The 20,195-nt window shown below is 43.4% G+C and overlaps 1 protein-coding gene across 1 annotated transcript in view; it reads left to right on the top strand.

The window, feature by feature from the left end:
- LOC121535161 (partitioning defective 3 homolog) overlaps nucleotides 1-2,488 on the top strand; it is a 222,031-nt gene extending 219,543 nt beyond the window's left edge. Inside the window, 1 exon segment of the mRNA XM_041841940.2 lies at nucleotides 469-2,488. Within this exon segment, the coding sequence (XP_041697874.2) occupies nucleotides 469-877 (409 nt within the window). The 3' untranslated portion in view covers nucleotides 878-2,488.
- The last annotated feature ends 17,707 nt before the right edge of the window (nucleotides 2,489-20,195 follow it).

Here is a 20,195-nt window from a genome sequence, read left to right as displayed (position 1 = left end):
GGGCTATATGGAGGGGAATGGCTGTGTCACTGTCCCTCTAGGTTTATGTGCTTCTATGTTTTTATTGTGTGCTAAATTGGTTATGGGTGGTGCTGGGTTTTGTCTGACCCGGTCTCTCTGGAATCTCCTCTCTTTCCGAGTCATTGCACCCTTTCTCTTTAAAACCCTCTTAACATCTTCACTTGTGTCTCACCCATAGAAATAGCATCACCACTGGTACACTCTAAATGGCAGCCTGTTGTATTCCCATGGGTATAGTATAAATACACGCTAGTCCAGTCAGCCCATTATGGGATCATTGGCTTGAATATGGATGCCCATTCTAGTCATTCTATTTCTGTGGTCTCACCTTTTCTCTCACTTTCTCAGCCTTCTCTCTCTGAGTCATTGCACTCTTCCTCTTTAAAATGCTATTTTCACTTGTGTCTCGCATGTCCTTTCATTCACGCTTTCTCCCTCCATCTACAGGCAACCCAGAAAGAACCCCAGCTCCATCTCGCAGGACTCCTGGGACAAGGTCTACCCGCCGGGCGAGGGCTTCCAGACGGCCAAGGAGAACCCTCGCTACTCCAGCTACAAGGCCTCCAGAAACGGCTACCCGGGGGTGAGCAGTGTGAACGCCCGCGTCCTGCTGGAGGCCCAGGAGCTGCTGAGGCAGGAGCAGAGACGCAGGGAGCAGGAGGCCAAAGAGAAGCAGCTACTGCTAGCGCCCCCACAGGAGCACCTCGGGAACAACACCTATGATGGGTACTCGGCTCACAAGGACCCTGTGTCGCCTAAGGGCCCCTATAGACAGGACGTACCCCCCTCACCCTCCCAGCTGGCCAGGCTCAACAAGCTGCAGGGGCCTGAGAAGGGCAGGCCCTTCTACTCCTGAGGGGACAGAGGAAAGGGGCAAGTACAGGGGAAGGGACAGGGCTTCCAAGAGGAGGCCACAATTGGTAGCAATGGATATGGACAATTTGAGGAGCTGCTTAGCATAGAATGGGGAGGCCCTTCTACTCCTGAGGGGACAGGGACAGGACAGGCAAGAGGGGGCCTCAGTTGTGGTAGATGTGGACAAATTGAGGAGCTGATTAACAGAGATTGATCTAAGAAGAGTTAGGCAATGCACAGTGGGTGTTTGAATTAATGGCTTACCCTGGATGTGACCTGTTAGTCTTCCATTCAGTCCCAGTCAGTCCTGTTCCCCTCCTACAGACTGTTTGTTGTTAAGTGAAGCTTTCTGTTCCTTCTGTATTCATGGCCACAATGCTTTCTGTGTAGTAGTGTTGTGTGATTCACAGACATCTGTTACCCTCACGCTCTGACAATCGAACAGACAGGCAAACGGATGTTATTTTAAGCCATGGACAAGTGTGTATGTGTGGGTGCGTGTGCCTTTGTGCGTGCATGTGAGAGAGACTGTGTCTGAATGTGAGTGTGCGATATGAGTGTGGTGTGGACTCCATCATTGACACTTCCATTGTGGTCTGGTGTTGTTAAACCATGGCTCCTACATGACCTGTCACCCCTGCCCCTTACCCACCCCTGGCCTTGAAATCCCCCTGGGCTTCCTAGACAGTACTACTCTAACACTAAGTCAAAACAACAACACTGAGCTTCTCTCAGTATTCTATTTATCTGTTTTCATCGTTTTGTCTTTATGAGAAGCCCCTTTACTTCAGTAGTCCCCAGAGGGTTAGAGAAAAGAGAGAGAGATAGAAAAGAGAGGGAGTGTGTTAAAGGAGGGGGAGGAGGAGGGCATAGCGCTGGTTATTAATGAAGGCCCCTCATAAATGATTCATGTGTGTGTCATCTCCACAGAGGGTGAGAGAGATGTCTCTGATCCACTGCCTGGCCTCTCTGCTCTGGGCACGGCTAACCTGGCCTGCCTGTCTCTCGCTCCATCCTCTACTCCTCCCCACCTCTCCTCTTCCCCGTCAGCCCTGCACTGAATTTTTCATCACAAGCCACCTGCTGCCTGCCACAGCCAAAGAACAGAACACCGCCGCAAGAGGCTGCTCCGTAGTGGAGGGCCACACCACGGTTTTGCTCCACAAAGAAACAGAGACAATCGGAATACTGGTGCAAGATTTCGGTTTAATCTACCCATCATCCCTTGTTAATAAAAATATGAAATTGTGTTTGAGTGGTAGTTGCGTTCAGCTGCCGTATATAGCTGAGTACTAGTGAGTCACTCTACTCTTGTATATAATGGGCCTTTAATGTGACGATGCTCGGATGTCTATGAAATGTACAGAATGGTGGAAATGAATGCAACCAAACAAAGGAGAGTGTGGTGAACACACAAAAGGGAAAAAAGAAAATGACTGGCGTACGTACTCTGTGTCGCCTCGAGGTATACTGTAACAGAAGTGTCTGGCACCTCGCTGCTTTGGAGATGTGCTTCAATGTGTTCTCCCTACGCCTAGTACAGTCATATGAAATGCATTAGCTTCCATTTGTGGGTTAACACAATGTACAGTGGGGGAAAAAAAGTATTTAGTCAGCCACCAATTGTGCAAGTTCTCCCACTTAAAAAGATGAGAGAGGCCTGTAATTTTCATCATAGGTACACGCCAACTATGACAGACAAAATGAGATTTTTTTTCTCCAGAAAATCACATTGTAGGATTTTTTATGAATTTATTTGAAAATAAGTATTTGGTCAATAACAAAAGTTTCTCAATACTTTGTTATATACCCTTTGTTGGCAATGACACAGGTCAAACGTTTTCTGTAAGTCTTCACAAGGTTTTCACACACTGTTGCTGGTATTTTGGCCCATTCCTCCATGCAGATCTCCTCTAGAGCAGTGATGTTTTGGGGCTGTCGCTGGGCAACACGGACTTTCAACTCCCTGCAAAGATTTTCTATGGGGTTGAGATCTGGAGACTGGCTAGGCCACTCCAGGACCTTGAAATGCTTCTTACGAAGCCACTCCTTCGTTGCCCGGGCGGTGTGTTTGGGATCATTGTCATGCTGAAAGACCCAGCCACGTTTCATCTTCAATGCCCTTGCTGATGGAAGGAAGTTTTCACTCAAAATCTCACGATACATGGCCCCATTCATTCTTTCCTTTACACGGATCAGTCGTCCTGGTCCCTTTGCAGAAAAACAGCCCCAAAGCATGATGTTTCCACCCCCCATGCTTCACAGTAGGTATGGTGTTCTTTGGATGCAACTCAGCATTCTTTGTCCTCCAAACACGACGAGTTGAGTTTTTACCAAAAAGTTCTATTTTGGTTTCATCTGACCATATGACATTCTCCCAATCCTCTTCTGGATCATCCAAATGCACTCTAGAAAACTTCAGACGGGCCTGGACATGTACTGGCTTAAGCAGGGGGACACGTCTTGCACTGCAGGATTTGAGTCCCTGGCGACGTAGTGTGTTACTGATGGTAGGCTTTGTTACTTTGGTCCCAGCTCTCTGCAGGTCATTCACTAGGTCCCCCGTGTGGTTCTGGGATTTTTGCTCACCGTTCTTGTGATCATTTTGACCCCACGGGGTGAGATCTTGCGTGGAGCCCCAGATCGAGGGAGATTATCAGTGGTCTTGTATGTCTTCCATTTCCTAATAATTGCTCCCACAGTTGATTTCTTCAAACCAAGCTGCTTACCTATTGCAGATTCAGTCTTCCCAGCCTGGTGCAGGTCTACAATTTTGTTTCTGGTGTCCTTTGACAGCTCTTTGGTCTTGGCCATAGTGGAGTTTGGAGTGTGACTGTTTGAGGTTGTGGACAGGTGTCTTTTATACTGATAACAAGTTCAAACAGGTGCCATTAATACAGGTAACGAGTGGAGGACAGAGGAGCCTCGTAAAGAAGAATTACAGGTCTGTGAGAGCCAGAAATCTTGCTTGTTTGTAGGTGACCAAATACTTATTTTCCACCATAATTTGCAAATAAATTCATTAAAAATCCTACAATGTGATTTTCTGGATTTTTTTTCTCAATTTGTCTGTCATAGTTGACGTGTACCTATGATGAAAATTATAGGCCTCTCATCTTTTTAAGTGGGAGAACTTGCACAATTGGTGGCTGACTAAATACTTGTTTTCCCCACTGTATGCGTCGCAAATGGCACCCTATTCCCTACATAGTGCACTCCTTTTGACCAGAACCCTATGGGTGAGCTAAATAGTTAATAGAGTGCCATTTGGGATGCAACCATGGTGTGAGAGAGCGAACTCCCTGTATCAGCTGTTGAACATGTCTAACATGGAAGTAAGAGTTATGTCGTCTGCACTGCAGTACTTCGCCAATGTCTGCAGTCTGGTAGGAATCTGTTGTCTGGTGTCCATTGCTCGCCTGGTTCCAGATCTGTTTGTGCTGTCTAGTTAACGTACAGTGGGGAAAAAAAGTATTTAGTCAGCCACCAATTGTGCAAGTTCTCCCACTTAAAAAGATGAGAGAGGCCTGTAATTTTCATCATAGGTACACGTCAACTATGACAGACAAAATGAGATTTTTTTTCTCCAGAAAATCACATTGTAGGATTTTTTATGAATTTATTTGAAAATAAGTATTTGGTCAATAACAAAAGTTTCTCAATACTTTGTTATATACCCTTTGTTGGCAATGACACAGGTCAAACGTTTTCTGTAAGTCTTCACAAGGTTTTCACACACTGTTGCTGGTATTTTGGCCCATTCCTCCATGCCGATCTCCTCTTGAGCAGTGATGTTTTGGGGCTGTCGCTGGGCAACACGGACTTTCAACTCCCTGCAAAGATTTTCTATGGGGTTGAGATCTGGAGACTGGCTAGGCCACTCCAGGACCTTGAAATGCTTCTTACGAAGCCACTCCTTCGTTGCCCGGGCGGTGTGTTTGGGATCATTGTCATGCTGAAAGACCCAGCCACGTTTCATCTTCAATGCCATTGCTGATGGAAGGAGGTTTTCACTCAAAATCTCACGATACATGGCCCCATTCATTCTTTCCTTTACACGGATCAGTCGTCCTGGTCCCTTTGCAGAAAAACAGCCCCAAAGCATGATGTTTCCACCCCCATGCTTCACAGTAGGTATGGTGTTCTTTGGATGCAACTCAGCATTCTTTGTCCTCCAAACACGACGAGTTGAGTTTTTACCAAAAAGTTCTATTTTGGTTTCATCTGACCATATGACATTCTCCCAATCCTCTTCTGGATCATCCAAATGCACTCTAGAAAACTTCAGACGGGCCTGGACATGTACTGGCTTAAGCAGGGGGACACGTCTGGCACTGCAGGATTTGAGTCCCTGGCGGCGTAGTGTGTTACTGATGGTAGGCTTTGTTACTTTGGTCCCAGCTCTCTGCAGGCATTCACTAGGTCCCCCCGTGTGGTTCTGGGATTTTTTGCTCACCGTTCTTGTGATCATTTTGACCCCACGGGGTGAGATCTTGCGTGGAGCCCCAGATCGAGGGAGATTATCAGTGGTCTTGTATGTCTTCCATTTCCTAATAATTGCTCCCACAGTTGATTTCTTCAAACCAAGCTGCTTACCTATTGCAGATTCAGTCTTCCCAGCCTGGTGCAGGTCTACAATTTTGTTTCTGGTGTCCTTTGACAGCTCTTTGGTCTTGGCCATAGTGGAGTTTGGAGTGTGACTGTTTGAGGTTGTGGACAGGTGTCTTTAAATACTGATAACAAGTTCAAACAGGTGCCATTAATACAGGTAACGAGTGGAGGACAGAGGAGCCTCGTAAAGAAGAAGTTACAGGTCTGTGAGAGCCAGAAATCTTGCTTGTTTGTAGGTGACCAAATACTTATTTTCCACCATAATTTGCAAATAAATTCATAAAAAATCCTACAATGTGATTTTCTGGATTTTCTTTGCTCAATTTGTCTGTCATAGTTGATGTGTACTTATGATGAAAATTACAGGCCTTTCTCATCTTTTTAAGTGGGAGAACTTGCACAATTGGTGGCTGACTAAATACTTTTTTCCCCACTGTATATGGTCATTGTAGTTAACAAGGGTGTAGGATGAAGTTCCCTCGGCCTAGTCGCTGATCTTGGGTCAGTTTTGCATTTCCCCCACTAATGGTTAGGATTGGGGGAGGAGAAAGCTGATCCTAGATCTGTACCTAGGGAAAACCTCCCTGGAGTAGTTAACAAGACACCACAAACAGACCTTTGGACCAGGCTAGTCCATGGCTAGGTTCAGAGGTCTATAATAAGTGCCTGAGGAGGGAAAACAATGTGGTTGGTTCCTTTTTGTAGCTAAATGACACCAAGTATTTTAAACATACCGTTTGAATCTCTTCGGTACAGTATGTGTCATGATTGTTTTGGGGTACTTTTGTTTCCCTGAAAAGCTTTCGTTGTTTTGTTGTAGTTTTTTTACAGTGAGAGTTAAAATAAGCCTCTGCACAGGTGATCAGTGTATTTGTGTCCCTTCTGCCTTCACAATGCTGTATGTATCATGATGTTTAAAGTATAAAGCTATTGTAAGCACAGGGCAATTGTTTTTCAGACTTTGACATGATATGTTTAGAAATGTATACAGACGCTTTTCCTGTACATATCACATTCAGAATAAAAGGAATGCGGTTTCAACCTGTTTACAACGGTCTGTCTGGGATGTCTTCTATTCTTCATCCTCTCCTTTGAAAAATGAACTGGCAGTGGTATCAGGTTCAGGAATCCTCATTAGTAGCAGTGAGTCTGGTTTGATCCACTCTTGAATCTTTAATATGCTTTTGGCTTCTCTATCCTTAGGCTATTGTAGTTTTAGCTTCACATCTTTAATTTTAATTCAGGTCTGTGCATGTTTGTCTCTGTATGGTTGTATGTGATTGTGTGTGTGTACATGCCTTAGTGCCTGAGTGTCAGCATTTGTCAATGTAGTTAGTATGGTTTAGTAATCCCTCTCTGTTTCCTGTTGTTAACAGTAGTCACGTTCCTGTTGTCTCTCATAAGGGACTTGTTGAATGACACTGGCTACTGTGTGTGTTACTAGGGTTGAAGTTGACGTCCTAAACAAATACCATTAAGCCATTTCAGCCACTGAGGGGGGGCTCTCTTGAAACTGAGAGATGAGAGAGGAGGAAAAAAGAAGGGGAAGGAAAGAAATCCTTCCATCTCATCCTGTTCTTTTATCTTCATAGCTTTGCGTGCTCTTTCATCGAGTGATAAAAGAATGCCTCACAGAGAGGGAGCCGTGTCCCCATGCTGTTGGCTAAGCCTCCGGCCAGAGAAGGATTTGTCTTCAATTTCTGACTCGTAGATAGTCAATGACCTTCAGTCTTTTCCTGTATGACACTTCTAGAGGAAACAGAAATATGTATTATTGCGTAGCTCATGTCTGTTTGATCCCCTGCTATGGATGTGGCACTACTATGACTGACTTTGTTGTTGTTTAGTATATGAGATGTGACTTTCACACATTATTTTGCTTTATTTTCAAACGCATGACTGACTACTGGGTCGTATTCACTAGGAATCAAATGGAAGCAAACAGTCCAAAACGAGGAGGGACCTACCTAGATTTGTCCATTAAAGGAAAACTCCACCCAAAAATTGTCTTTTGGTATACAGTGCATTCGGAAAGTATTCAGACCACTTGACTTTTTCCACATTTTGTTACGCTACAGCCTTATTCTAAAATGTGTGAAATAGTTTTTTCCCTCATCAATCTACACAAAATACCCCATAATGACAAAGCAAAATCTTTGTAAAATGTAAAAAATAAAAAATAAACGGATATATGACATTTACATAAGTATTCAGACCCTTTACTCAGTACTTTGTTGAAGCACCTTAGGCAGCGATTACAGCCTCGAGTCTTCTTGGGTATGACGCTACAAGCTTGGCACACCTTTATTTGGGGAGTTTCTCCCATTTCTTCTCTGCAGATCCTCTCAAGCGATGCTGCACAGCTATTTTCAGGTCTCTCCAGAGATGTTTGATCGGGTTCAAGTCCGGGCTCTGGCTGGGCCACTCAAGGACATTGAGATTTGTCCCAAAGCCACTCCTGCGTTGTCTTGGCTGTGTGCTTAGGGTCGTTGTCCTGTTGGAAGGTGAACCTTCGCCCCAGTCTGAGGTTATGAATGCTCTGGAGCAGGTTTTCATCAAGGATCTCTCTGTACTTTGCTCCGTTCATCTTTCCCTCGATCCTGACTAGTCTCCCAGTCTCTGCCGCTGAAAAACATTCCCACAGCATGATGCTGCCATCACCATGCTTCACCATAGGGATGGTGCCAGGTTTCCTCCAGACGTGACGCTTGGCATTCAGGCCAAAGAGTTCAATCTTGGTTTTATCAGACCAGAGAGTCTTGTTTCTCATGGTCTGAGAGTCCTTTAGGTGCCCTTTGGCAAACTCCAAGCGGGCTGTCATGTGCCTTTAACTGAGGAGTGGCTTCCGTCTGGCCACTCTACCATAAAGGCCTGATTGGTGGAGTGCTGCAGAGATGGTTGTCCTTCTGGAAGGTTCTCTCCTCGTGACCATCGGGTTCTTGGTCACCTCCCTGACCAAGTCCATTCTCCCCCGATTGCTCTGTTTGGCCGGGTGACCAGCTCTAGGAAAAGTCTTGGTGTTTCCAAACTTCTTCCATTTAAGAATGATGGATGCCACTGTGTTCTTGGGGACCTTCCATGCTGCAGAAATGTTTTGGTACCCTTCCCCAGATCTGTGCCTCGACACAATCCTGTCTCGGAGCTCTACGGACAATTCCTTCGACCTCATGGCTTGGTTTTTGCTCTGACACGCACTGTCAACTGTGGGACCTTATATAGACAGGTGTGTGCCTTTCCAAGTCATGTCCAATCAATTGAATTGTCCACAGGTGGACTCCAATCAAGTTGTAAAAACATCTCAAGGATGATCAATGGAATAAGGATGCACCTGAGCTAAATTTTGAGTCTCATAGCAAAGGGTCTGAACACTTTTTTTGTATTTTTGTATTTAGGATTATTAGCTAACATTTCTACAAACCTGTTTTCGCTTTGTGAGTATGAGGTATTGTGTGTAGATTGAGGCCATTTTTTTTATTTCATCCATTTTAGAATAAGGCTGTAACGTAACAAAATGTGGAAAAAGTCAAATGGTCTGAATACTTTCCGAATGCACTTTAATTGCTTTAAGAAACACTATTTTTCTTTTTTTGTTGGAAAACGTTTTTCTACAGTGTGCACTAATGAGTACAACAGACAGCTGAATGACAGACAGCTGAATGACAACGGACCCTGCCTGCATTAAAAAAAAAACATCCACCACAGTTTCCAAACCTATAGTAGATTTTGCCCTTACACATTCTTATCCATGATAGTAAAGGTATATCCATGTGTGGTAGAGTTCCTCTCAGAACAGCATGTTGTTGCTGCAGATTCCTTTTCCTGAGTTCCAACATTCCGAGCATCGCCCGACATCGCCACGCTGAGGTAAAAGTCATCCCGGGTCCCAGAGAGGTCACAGGGTTCATCCTCAGCTGGTGTTTAGCTCACAGGATACAGCTGCTTTGAGTTAACTCCATCCATACACATCATACCTTTACACTAACATGTATACACATTGTATATCACCTCATCACAAGTATATTAATATACATTCAATATAAACAAACATTTGGTGTGTATATGGTATAACGTTGTATATGACATTGATTAACACTGGTGTTCAGTTTTCAGCTCAGAGACCGGCTTTTGTTAAGAGTTGACCTCTCCAGGACACCGTTGCCATGGGAGCAGTATGGAGATAAGACAATAACAATCAGAGGTCTACACCTGCATACCTAGTGATCGAGAATAGGATACATTTTAGATGGGACATAAAACAGCTAATGAACACTGCCTCTTATAAGGCAAGCAATGATTTATTATACAATATTCTAGAATCCACATGCAAGGGACCATCCAAAAAGGACTAATTCACATGCAAGGCACCATCCAAAAAGGGCTAATCCACATGCAATGGAGCAGCCGATGGGTGTATCTCTTTCTTGTTCTCTATTGTAGTTGTTTTCAGCCTGAGGCTAATAAAAGTGTTTGTATCCCAGCCGGCAGGTGCTGCTACATAATTACTCATACTCCTAACAGCTATCGCTGAGTATTTAATGCTCTCCTCTCCCCATAACACCCAGCCATGCTACGGATCACTTCATGGATCACTTCTCTATGAAGAGCTGGAGAACACATGCTGCCTATTTCACCGTCATTCTCACGTCATGGTAGAGTTAGTGGGGTTGATTACTCCCCATCATTCTGTGTTAATACAGTTACTCTCATGAACACGTCAGACCTGGGTTCATACACTTTGAAATCATTTCAAATACTGTCTCTGTGCTTGATTGAGCTTGCCTGTTTCAATGGAACCAATATAAAAGTATCAACAGTGTAAACCCCTCCCTGGAAGAGTTCAAATATTTTAACCCAGGTTTGGAACACGTTGTGAGGTCGGGTGGGTCGGTGCAGTAAGGGCTGTTCTAAGGTGACACCTGTTTCTGCCCTATGTTTTCTCTGTATTCTCTGTGATGGATGGAGTCTTTATGGGTGACGCATCCTTCAGGAATTCCGAGAGGAAGCTGTCCTAGTCACGGGGGAAACTGGAACATAAATTCTGAAGGAGACAAAGGATATGTCCCAAATGGCACCGGTATTCCCTAAATAGAGCACTTATTTTGACCAGGGCACCATGGTCCCTGGTCAAAAGAAGTGCACTACATAGGGAATAGAGTGCTATTTGGGGCTCAGACAAAGGAAACCAATAGGAGGAAGTCCCCCAGATCTAACCCTCTTCTGTTGGAGGAACATCTGGTGGGGTTTTACTGTGGACAAACAGACCAGGATGTCTACCTACAGTAGGTAGCTTCCTACCACAGACAGACAGGCACCACCATCCACAGCAAACAGCAGTGTTTCATTACAAACGCATTGGTGCAGTTTTATATGATCTAAGGCAATCACAATGTCTGTGGCCTGTCATGGAACACCATCAAACATGAAGATTGTGCCACTTTCATGGATGCTTTGTATAAACAATTTGAGGTATTTTGTTTGTGCAGTATAGTGTGCACAGCCTTCTGCCTACTGTTCTTGACTAGTGTGGAAGTAAGAAAGGCACGTGGCAGCACTAGCCAAGGACAGGAGGATAAATGACTCCTTGAGTCCTGAATCCTAAAGGCATTTATACTCCAACACGATTCACCCAGCTTCTCTCTGTCAAATGCACCATGAAATGGCTCTGACATGCCCCAGTTAGCGATTAAATCCTTCCGCCCTGGATCTCTGTCCGACGGACACTGGAGCTCTCAGATACTGGCTGGCATGTTCTCCAGTCACGCTGTCCCAAATGGCACCCTATTTCCTATATAGGGCAGTACTATGTCAAAAGTAGTGTGTTACATAGGGAATAGGGTGCCATTTTGGGATGCCCACCCAGGCAGCCTGGGTTGTTTACCCTATAGAGAGTTTCCCTTCCTATAGATGACTAGAGTGTAGACTTACTGTAAAGTCATGGTCTTGCATTCTGTGACAGATTTCATATGCAGGCAGTGGCCTTGGCCTTTCCCAAACAACAACAGGCCTACTGTATTGACAGCCGGATGTCCTGGGCAGGGAGGGAGTGTGAAAGCGTTTAATGTAATTTGGAATATCTGTTACAGTATATTTGTAATGTCTTTTGTGGCTCCCTGGTCTCTAAGCTGTCAGTTTATGGGGATCCAAATAAAGAGCCAATCTGCAGTTTCTACATCCATTTTTTGACTTTTAACTTCATGATATATATACCCATTGATTCTTGAAGAATATAACTTATAAATGCCCTATGAGCTTAGTTCAACTGTCGTACCCCATCAGAACCCAAAATAAAAGCTTGTTATACTCCAATGTTTGTAAACACTGTATATGATTAAAACTATCATTTTGACATCATTGATAGTCCTTGCATCCATCGCTTTGTTATTGTTTGAACTGCAGTCTGCAGATTGCACCTTTAAGGAGAGTTAGCATGGCAGAGCCAGCTGTTCAGTAATCATGGGGGAGAGTGTGAGGTGAGAGAGGGGGATGCTCCAACACCTGTAGAGGTTCCCCCAGTACCCGACCATCTGGCTCAGTTTCTGGGATTGGACTGTTGGGCTCTTATGGCCCCAATTTTGGGAATAACCTACAGAACTCACTGCGTCTTGTTTACCTGGTGCTGCTAGGGCAGTTTAGGAGTCTAATGTTAAATATGTTAATTGAGAATTGAATTGATTTTTGATTAAATGTACACATTTATTGTGGTGGTAATTTTCTTTTTTGAAATTAATCTGTATTCATATTTACTTTTTTATCGTAATGTTTGTGAATTTGTTGAATTTGTTGTTCTCAGGGCACCATTGAAAATGAGACCCAGGTTTCAATGGCCTCCACTGATTTAAATAAACTACAATAAAATATCATATAAAAATGTATATAAATGTATACATGCACACACATAGACACTTACTCTTGTTTTCATTTTTTTCTCACTCCCTCTAATTTCAGGAGATCCAGATCATGTACAGCATTTCTTCTTCTGCTAGATAGAGAGAGCTTTATAATCATGTATGCGTCCCAAAAGGCACCCTATTCCCTATATATTGCAACTACTTTTTGGGTCCAGGTCAAAAGTAGTTCACTAGGTATGAAAAATGGTACCATTTGGGCTGAATGGAGATTAATGACACCACCAGGACTGTGTCTCTTGTTTAATAATGCTGATTCACCACTGCCCCTGCCTGCCGCCGGACGCTGTAAACCCTCGAGTGATATTCTTTGCCCCCCCCCCCCCCCAAGGTTTTTAGTTTTAAAAAATATTCAGACTAATAAATAAAGAGACGTGATTGTGTCTCAATGTAATCATGGTATGAAATTATATTTTGAAGTACAATCTCTTTTTGGGATTATATTCAGCCCCCCCCCTCCCCAACCATCCGCTCCGACAAAAATTATCCCATAGCTGAATCTAGTTGCCTACCCCTGCTGTAAACACAGACAGACACACACACACTGGACATGTTGGAGAAATTAACAGCTACGGTATGTTATCTCAAAATATTAATGTTTATTGTGGAACAGTACCTACATGTATGTAATGTATTTGTATAGTGTTGATGCGCCTTCCATACAGTTATGAGTGTATTTACATTTCTGTATACGTAATATGTGAATAATTTTGTGTCCACTGTGTATGTACTGTATTTTAATACATAAGCATCACAAAGAGTCTGAAACCTGTGCATTATGTACAACTTATTTTATGTAATTTGAAAGCACTTTTCAGTGCCCACAACCATATGCCTCAGGCAAGATAAAAGAGAGGACGTGAAATAAAAGGAGCTAAATAAGAAATAAAAGGGGACCTCTGGCTTCAAACTGCTGTGTGATGGAAACCCATTTCAGCTCCGGCATTTCTTCCCGTAATGGAAAATACAAACTGGGGAGTGTCCAAGATGGAGTCTCTAAATGAAAAACATAGAGCCTGTGACCCATGGCCGAGGCCTGTCCATCTCCTCCGCCTGGTGCAGCTGCTGACCAGGGTTGCATCCCAAATGGCATCCTATTCCCTTTACAGTGCAAAACCTTTGATCAGAGCCCTATGTGGCTCTATGCACCCCATTCCTTATATAGTGCACTACGCTACCCTATGGGCACTAGTCAAAAGTACTGCACTAGCCTATCATAGGGAATAGGGTGCCATTTGGGACGCAGCAGAGTGTGACTGTACTGTATTGATTTGAAATAAGACATAGATATGATAGACATTTATATTTATAGAAATCATTTTCATTGCAATTATAGAGAGTGTTGTTACATGATACCTTAGACAACATTAGCAACATTATCTCTGACATGATGATTCATCAGAATGGAGAAAGCGAGGACCTCAATAGGAATGGTGAGTATCATGTTTTAGCTCATTTTGTTGTATTTTGTTTATTTAGCTAGGATAGTCCACTCAGCAACACTTGCCACTGTTTTCCAGGGAGTCCATGTTCTGTGGGCTATATCCTAACCATGGCCCAGTCAGCAGCCACAGCCTTAGAAGATTTAGTGCAAACTTGGCTGAATGCATCTGGAGGAGTCACTGTTTCTATTTCACTGACTGACCTGCTTTAGGATTAGCCACCAGCGATAGGGGGTGATGGCTAAGAGAGGGGATGCACTCAGCACACACATCCTTCCTTCGAGCTTACCAGTGACCACAGAGACCAAATGAAATAAAAACAGAAGACCATATTGAGAAAGCGCTGTATGCTCCAGCAGCTAGCGCCTCTGTATATCCCATGCTGTGTCCATCCAGACAGAGGCAGATAGAGGGGGCGTTCCAAATGGAACCCTATTCCCTTTATAGTGCACTAATTTTGACCAAAGCCCTAAGGGTACTACAGTCTTGGTCAAAAGTTTTGAGAATGACACAAATACTAATTTTCACAAAGTCTGCTGCCTCAGTTTTGATGATGGCAATTTGCATATACTCCAGAATGTCATGAAGAGTGATCAGATTAATTGCAATTAATTGCAAAGTCCCTCTTTGCCATAAAAATGAACTTAATCCCCAAAAAACATTTCCACTGCATTTCAGCCCTGCCACAAAAGGACCAGCTGCCATCATGTCAGTGATTCTCTCGTTAACACAGGTGAGAGTGTTGACGAGGACAAGGCTGGAGATCACTCTGTCATGCTGGTTGAGTTATAATAACAGACTGGAAACTTTAAAAGGAGGGTGGTGCTTGAAATCATTTTTCTTCCTCTGTTAACCATGGTTACCTGCAAGGAAACACGTGCCGTCATCATTGCTTTGCACAAAAAGGGCTTCACAGGCAAGGATATTGCTGCTAGTAAGATTGCACCTAAATCAACAATTTTCCGGATCATCAAGAACTTCAAGGAGAGAGGTTCAATTGTTGTGAAGAAGGCGTCAGGGCGCCCAAGAAAGTCCAGCAAGTGCCAGGACCGTCTCCTAAAGTTGATTCAGCTGTGTGATCGGGGCACCACCAGTGCAGAGCTTGCTCAGGAATGGCAGCAGGCAGGTGTGAGTGCATCTGCACACACAGTGAGGCGAAGACTTTTGGAGGATGGCCTGGTGTCAAGAAGGGCAGCAAAAAAGCCACCTCTCCAGGAAAAACATCAGGGACAGACTGATATTCTGCAAAAGGTACAGGGATTGGACTGCTGAGGACTGGGGTAAAGTCATTTTCTCTGATGAATCCCCTTTCCGATTGTTTGGGGCATCCGGAAAACACAAGGTGAGCGCTACCATCAGTCCTGTGTCATGCCAACAGTAAAGCATCCTGAGACCATTCATGTGTGGGGTTGCTTCTCAGCCAAGGGAGTGGGCTCACTCACAATTTTGCCTAAGAACACAGCCATGAATAAAGAATGGTACCAACACATCCTCCGAGAGTAACTTCTCCCAACCATCCAAGAACAGTTTGGTGACGACCAATGCCTTTTCCAGCATGATGGAGCACCTTGCCATAAGGCAAAAGTGATAACTAAGTGGCTCGGGGAACAAAACATCGACATTTTGGGTCCATGGCCAGGAAACTCCCCAGACCTTAATTCCATTGAGAACTTGTGGTCGATCCTCAAGAGGCGGATGGCCACAAATTCTGACAAACTCCAAGCATTGATTATGCAAGAATGGGCTGCCATCAGTCAGGATGTGGCCCAGAAGTTAATTGACAGCATGCCAGGGCGGATTGCAGAGGTCTTGAAAAAGAAGGGTCAACACTGCAAATATTGACTCTTTGCATAAACTTAATGTAATTGTCAATAAAAGCCTTTGACACTTATGGAATGCTTGTAATTATACTTCAGTATACCATAGTAACATCTGACAAAAAGATCTCATAACACTGAAGCAGCGAACTTTGTGAAGACCAATACACGACTGTATGTAGGGAATAGGGAACCATTTGGAAGGCAGATAGAGACTGTTATTAACATGTAGCGCTGGGCCGGCTGGGCTCCTGGTCTGGTCTGATGCCAACAGCTGCTCCTCTCTGAGCCAGCCCCAGCTGTGGACTAGGAGGAACGGTGGTGGCGGTGATGGTTTATCTAATAAAAGGCAATGGAAATAATATAGAAGAGGCCCAAATCAATTAGTGCCACAATCACTGCAGCCCAGGCCTGTGACATATGTCTCTGATACCATGGTTGTGTCCCAAATGGCACTCAATTCCCTATGTAGTGCACTACTTTTGACCATTGGCCCTGGTCAAAAGTAGTGCACTGTATAGCGACTTGGGGGCCATTTGGGTCCCAGGCCACCCAAATGTTGTTTCATTGTGTCTCCCTGACCTGCTTTTTGTGCCATCACCAGAAACAATAACACATCTTCTGGTCAGACATGATTGTAAAATGGCTAATTACTGTGTCTACTGCCAGCATGACAGCATTCAGACGAGCCAATTGTGGGACAATAAACATTATAAGCCAATTCACAAGAGCAGCCATAAAAGAAAATGACGTTACAGGAGCATTGCTACATTGGTATTGGTACATTGAATGAACATTCTGCACCACCATTCAACAGGATATCTTTTGAAAGACATCCAGCTTTTCAATTCTCACACAGAGACTCACAGTAGTTCAATCATTTTTTATATTATATTTCTAATTACATGAGCCCTGGTCAAAAGTAGTGCACTGTATAGCGAATAGGGTGCCATTTGGGACAGAGGCCATCCCAGGCTGCCCGGCCGCCCGGCCGCCCACTGTGTCTGGGGCAGAGAGCCCAGTAAACCAGTCCTTGAATGCATGAATTGTATTTTTATGTAAATTGCATGTATTTGTATTCTATCTTCGCTTTTTAGCACCTGGTTCATGATGTGATGAAGTCTCACGATGGCTGGAATAGGCAGGAGGAAAAACAATAGTAAGCTCTGTTAAATTTATATGGATAAAACTATTACAACTGAGGGAAATTATAATCTATGTATGTGTTATGAAGGGTGTGAAAATAACTTATGGTAGGATGCCCTTCCTACTTATGCGTTTATTAACATGAAATGTCTGCAGGGCTTTTCGTGCCATCACCAGAAACAATTACACATCTTCTGGTCAGACATGATTGTAAAATGGCTAATTACTGTGTCTACTGCCAGCATGACAGCATTCAGACGAGCCAATTGTGGGACAATAAACTAACAAGCCAATTCACAAGAGCAGCCATAAAAGAAAGACGTTACAGGAGCATTGCTACATTGGTATTGGTACATTGAATGAACATTCTCCACCACCTTTCAACTGGGTATCTTTTGAAAGACATCCAGCTTTTCAATTCTCACACAGAGACGCACAGTAGTTAAATCATTTTTATTATATTTCCAATTCCAGTCCAACTCATGCTGAATTCTCATTTTACGAGATATGCATACTCATCCAAAAAGAGAATTCCACATAGTGGATTGTGGGAAGAATGTTCAAATAGGGTTTAAATGGAGAATGTGGCGTGATATAGGCCAGTTAACATTTGTTTCCTTTCATGTCCAGACTAATAAACAAAGCTGCCAAGCACCGGTGCCTTTTAAATTATTTTCATTTTTATTTCACCGAACCATTTTAATGGCGCTCTCACTTAGCTACGCTCTTCCTTACAGGACAATGTAGAACTCATTCACATACAGGGCATACAATCTCATCAGTTGACATATTAAAATACTGTCAGTCGACATAGAATTTGATTGACATAAAATGTAATTGCTTTACAGTATAGGCCTAATCTGGATTCAGCCAATTAGCAAAATAACAACTCTCAAGTCTATCAATAACAAATGGACCATTTTACTGCACTATGCCATGGAATATTACTATGTGTTTTCTACTGACCTGCTTCACAGCACTCAGATGACGTGACAACACCACGGTATGATGGATTTCCAAACCAATAGCAATGTGATCTCTGATGCTTTCTACCAGGACCTTTGTTTACATCTCGTTGAGTCAATAGATTGTCGATACTATTGATTTCCTACCTTTTAAACACTTGTCTCTCTCCACCATGGATCCGACTGTGGTTGCGTCCCAAATGACTCCCTATTCCGTTTATAGTGCACTACTTTTGACCAGAGCCCTAGGGGCATATAGGGTGCCATTAGAGACTTAACCTTTGTGTATATTGACATGCCTGACAGAACCCTGGATATTTCCTAGGTCTGTGTGAACCCAATGTCGCTGACTGGACAGAATAGGGTCTACTCTTTAAGATCTGCAAAGAGAATGCAGTGGTGTGTGCTATCTGGTATGCAAATATAACGAAGCAGTTGAAAACAAAGGCATGTGTTCAGAATCCACTATGTCATTCCATCTGCCTTTAGCATAATGTCACAGGTTTCTAATAGTTACTAAACCTATTTATTTAACTTTACAGGTTTTAAAATCCCGGACCACACCAGAGGGTCAGAGGTAAGTACAAAATGACATGTTTTATTTGAAGATGAATTGACAAGGTAAAATCGCTTTTTAAATTACTGGCCAGCACACAAATCACAGCTAAAGAAAAACAATATAGTAAAATGTTCCGAATTTAGTTGAAAACCATAGCATGTGTTCAGAATCCACTACGTCATTCCTAGTGCATTGTACTGTAAAGTATAGGAGCATCCAATATCAAATTCTTCTCACCACATAGTCAACAAAGTTTTTCCTCTGTTCTCTCTTTAATGACACCTATTTAACATGCATCAGATGAAGTCCACCATACCAATCAGAAAGAATAGCATAACATCTCAGATATGTACAATTGAAGTCGGAAGTTTACATACAGTGGGGGAAAAAAGTATTTAGTCAGCCACCAATTGTGCGAGTTCTCCCACTTAAAAAAGATGAGAGAGGCCTGTAATTTTCATCATAGGTACACGTCAACTATGACAGACAAATTGAGAGAAAAAAATCCAGAAAATCACATTGTAGGATTTTTAATGAATTTATTTGCAAATTATGGTGGAAAATTAGTATTTGGTCACCTACAAACAAGCAAGATTTCTGGCTCTCACAGACCTGTAACTTCTTCTTTAAGAGGCTCCTCTGTCCTCCACTCGTTACCTGTATTAATGGCACCTGTTTGAACTTGTTATCAGTATAAAAGACACCTGTCCACAACCTCAAACAGTCACACTCCAAACTCCACTATGGCCAAGACCAAAGAGCTGTCAAAGGACACCAGAAACAAAATTGTAGACCTGCACCAGGCTGGGAAGACTGAATCTGTAATAGGTAAGCAGCTTGGTTTGAAGAAATCAACTGTGGGAGCAATTATTATGAAATGGAAGACATATAAGACCACTGATAATCTCCCTCGATCTGGGGCTCCACGCAAGATCACACCCCGTGGGGTCAAAATGATCACAAGAACGGTGAGCAAAAATCCCAGAACCACACAGGGGGACCTAGTGAATGACCTGCAGAGAGCTGGGACCAAAGTAACAAAGCCTACCATCAGTAACACACAACGCCGCCAGGGGACTCAAATCCTGCAGTGCAAGACGTGGCCCCCTGCTTAAGCCAGTACATGTCCAGGCCCGTCTGAAGTTTGCTAGAGTGCATTTGGATGATCCAGAAGAGGATTGGGAGAATGTCATATGGTCAGATGAAACCAAAATATAACTTTTTGGTAAAAACTCAACTCGTCGTGTTTGGAGGACAAAGAATGCTGAGTTGCATCCAAAGAACACCATACCTACTGTGAAGCATGGGGGTGGAAACATCATGCTTTGGGGCTGTTTTTCTGCAAAGGGACCAGGACGACTGATCCGTGTAAAGGAAAGAATGAATGGGGCCATGTATCGTGAGATTTTGAGTGAAAACCTCCTTCCATCAGCAAGGACATTGAAGATGAAACGTGGCTGGGTCTTTCAGCATGACAATGATCCCAAACACACCGCCCGGGCAACGAAGGAGTGGCTTCGTAAGAAGCATTTCAAGGTCCTGGAGTGGCCTAGCCAGTCTCCAGATCTCAACCCCATAGAAAATCTTTGGAGGGAGTTGAAAGTCTGTGTTGCCCAGCGACAGCCTCAAAACATCACTGCTCTAGAGGATATCTGCATGGAGGAATGGGCCAAAATACCAGCAACAGTGTGTGAAAACCTTGTGAAGACTTACAGAAAACGTTTGACCTGTGTCATTGCCAACAAAGGGTATATAACAAAGTATTGAGAAACTTTTGTTATTGACCAAATACTTATTTTCCACCATAATTTGCAAATAAATTCATTAAAAATCCTACAATGTGATTTTCTGGAATTTTTTTCTCATTTTGTCTG

This window comes from Coregonus clupeaformis, chromosome 21 (assembly GCF_020615455.1).
Source record: "Coregonus clupeaformis isolate EN_2021a chromosome 21, ASM2061545v1, whole genome shotgun sequence".
Classification (NCBI taxonomy): domain Eukaryota; kingdom Metazoa; phylum Chordata; class Actinopteri; order Salmoniformes; family Salmonidae; genus Coregonus; species Coregonus clupeaformis.
Note: the sequence above shows the minus strand (reverse complement) of the source record. Positions and strands in the feature narration are given on the sequence as shown.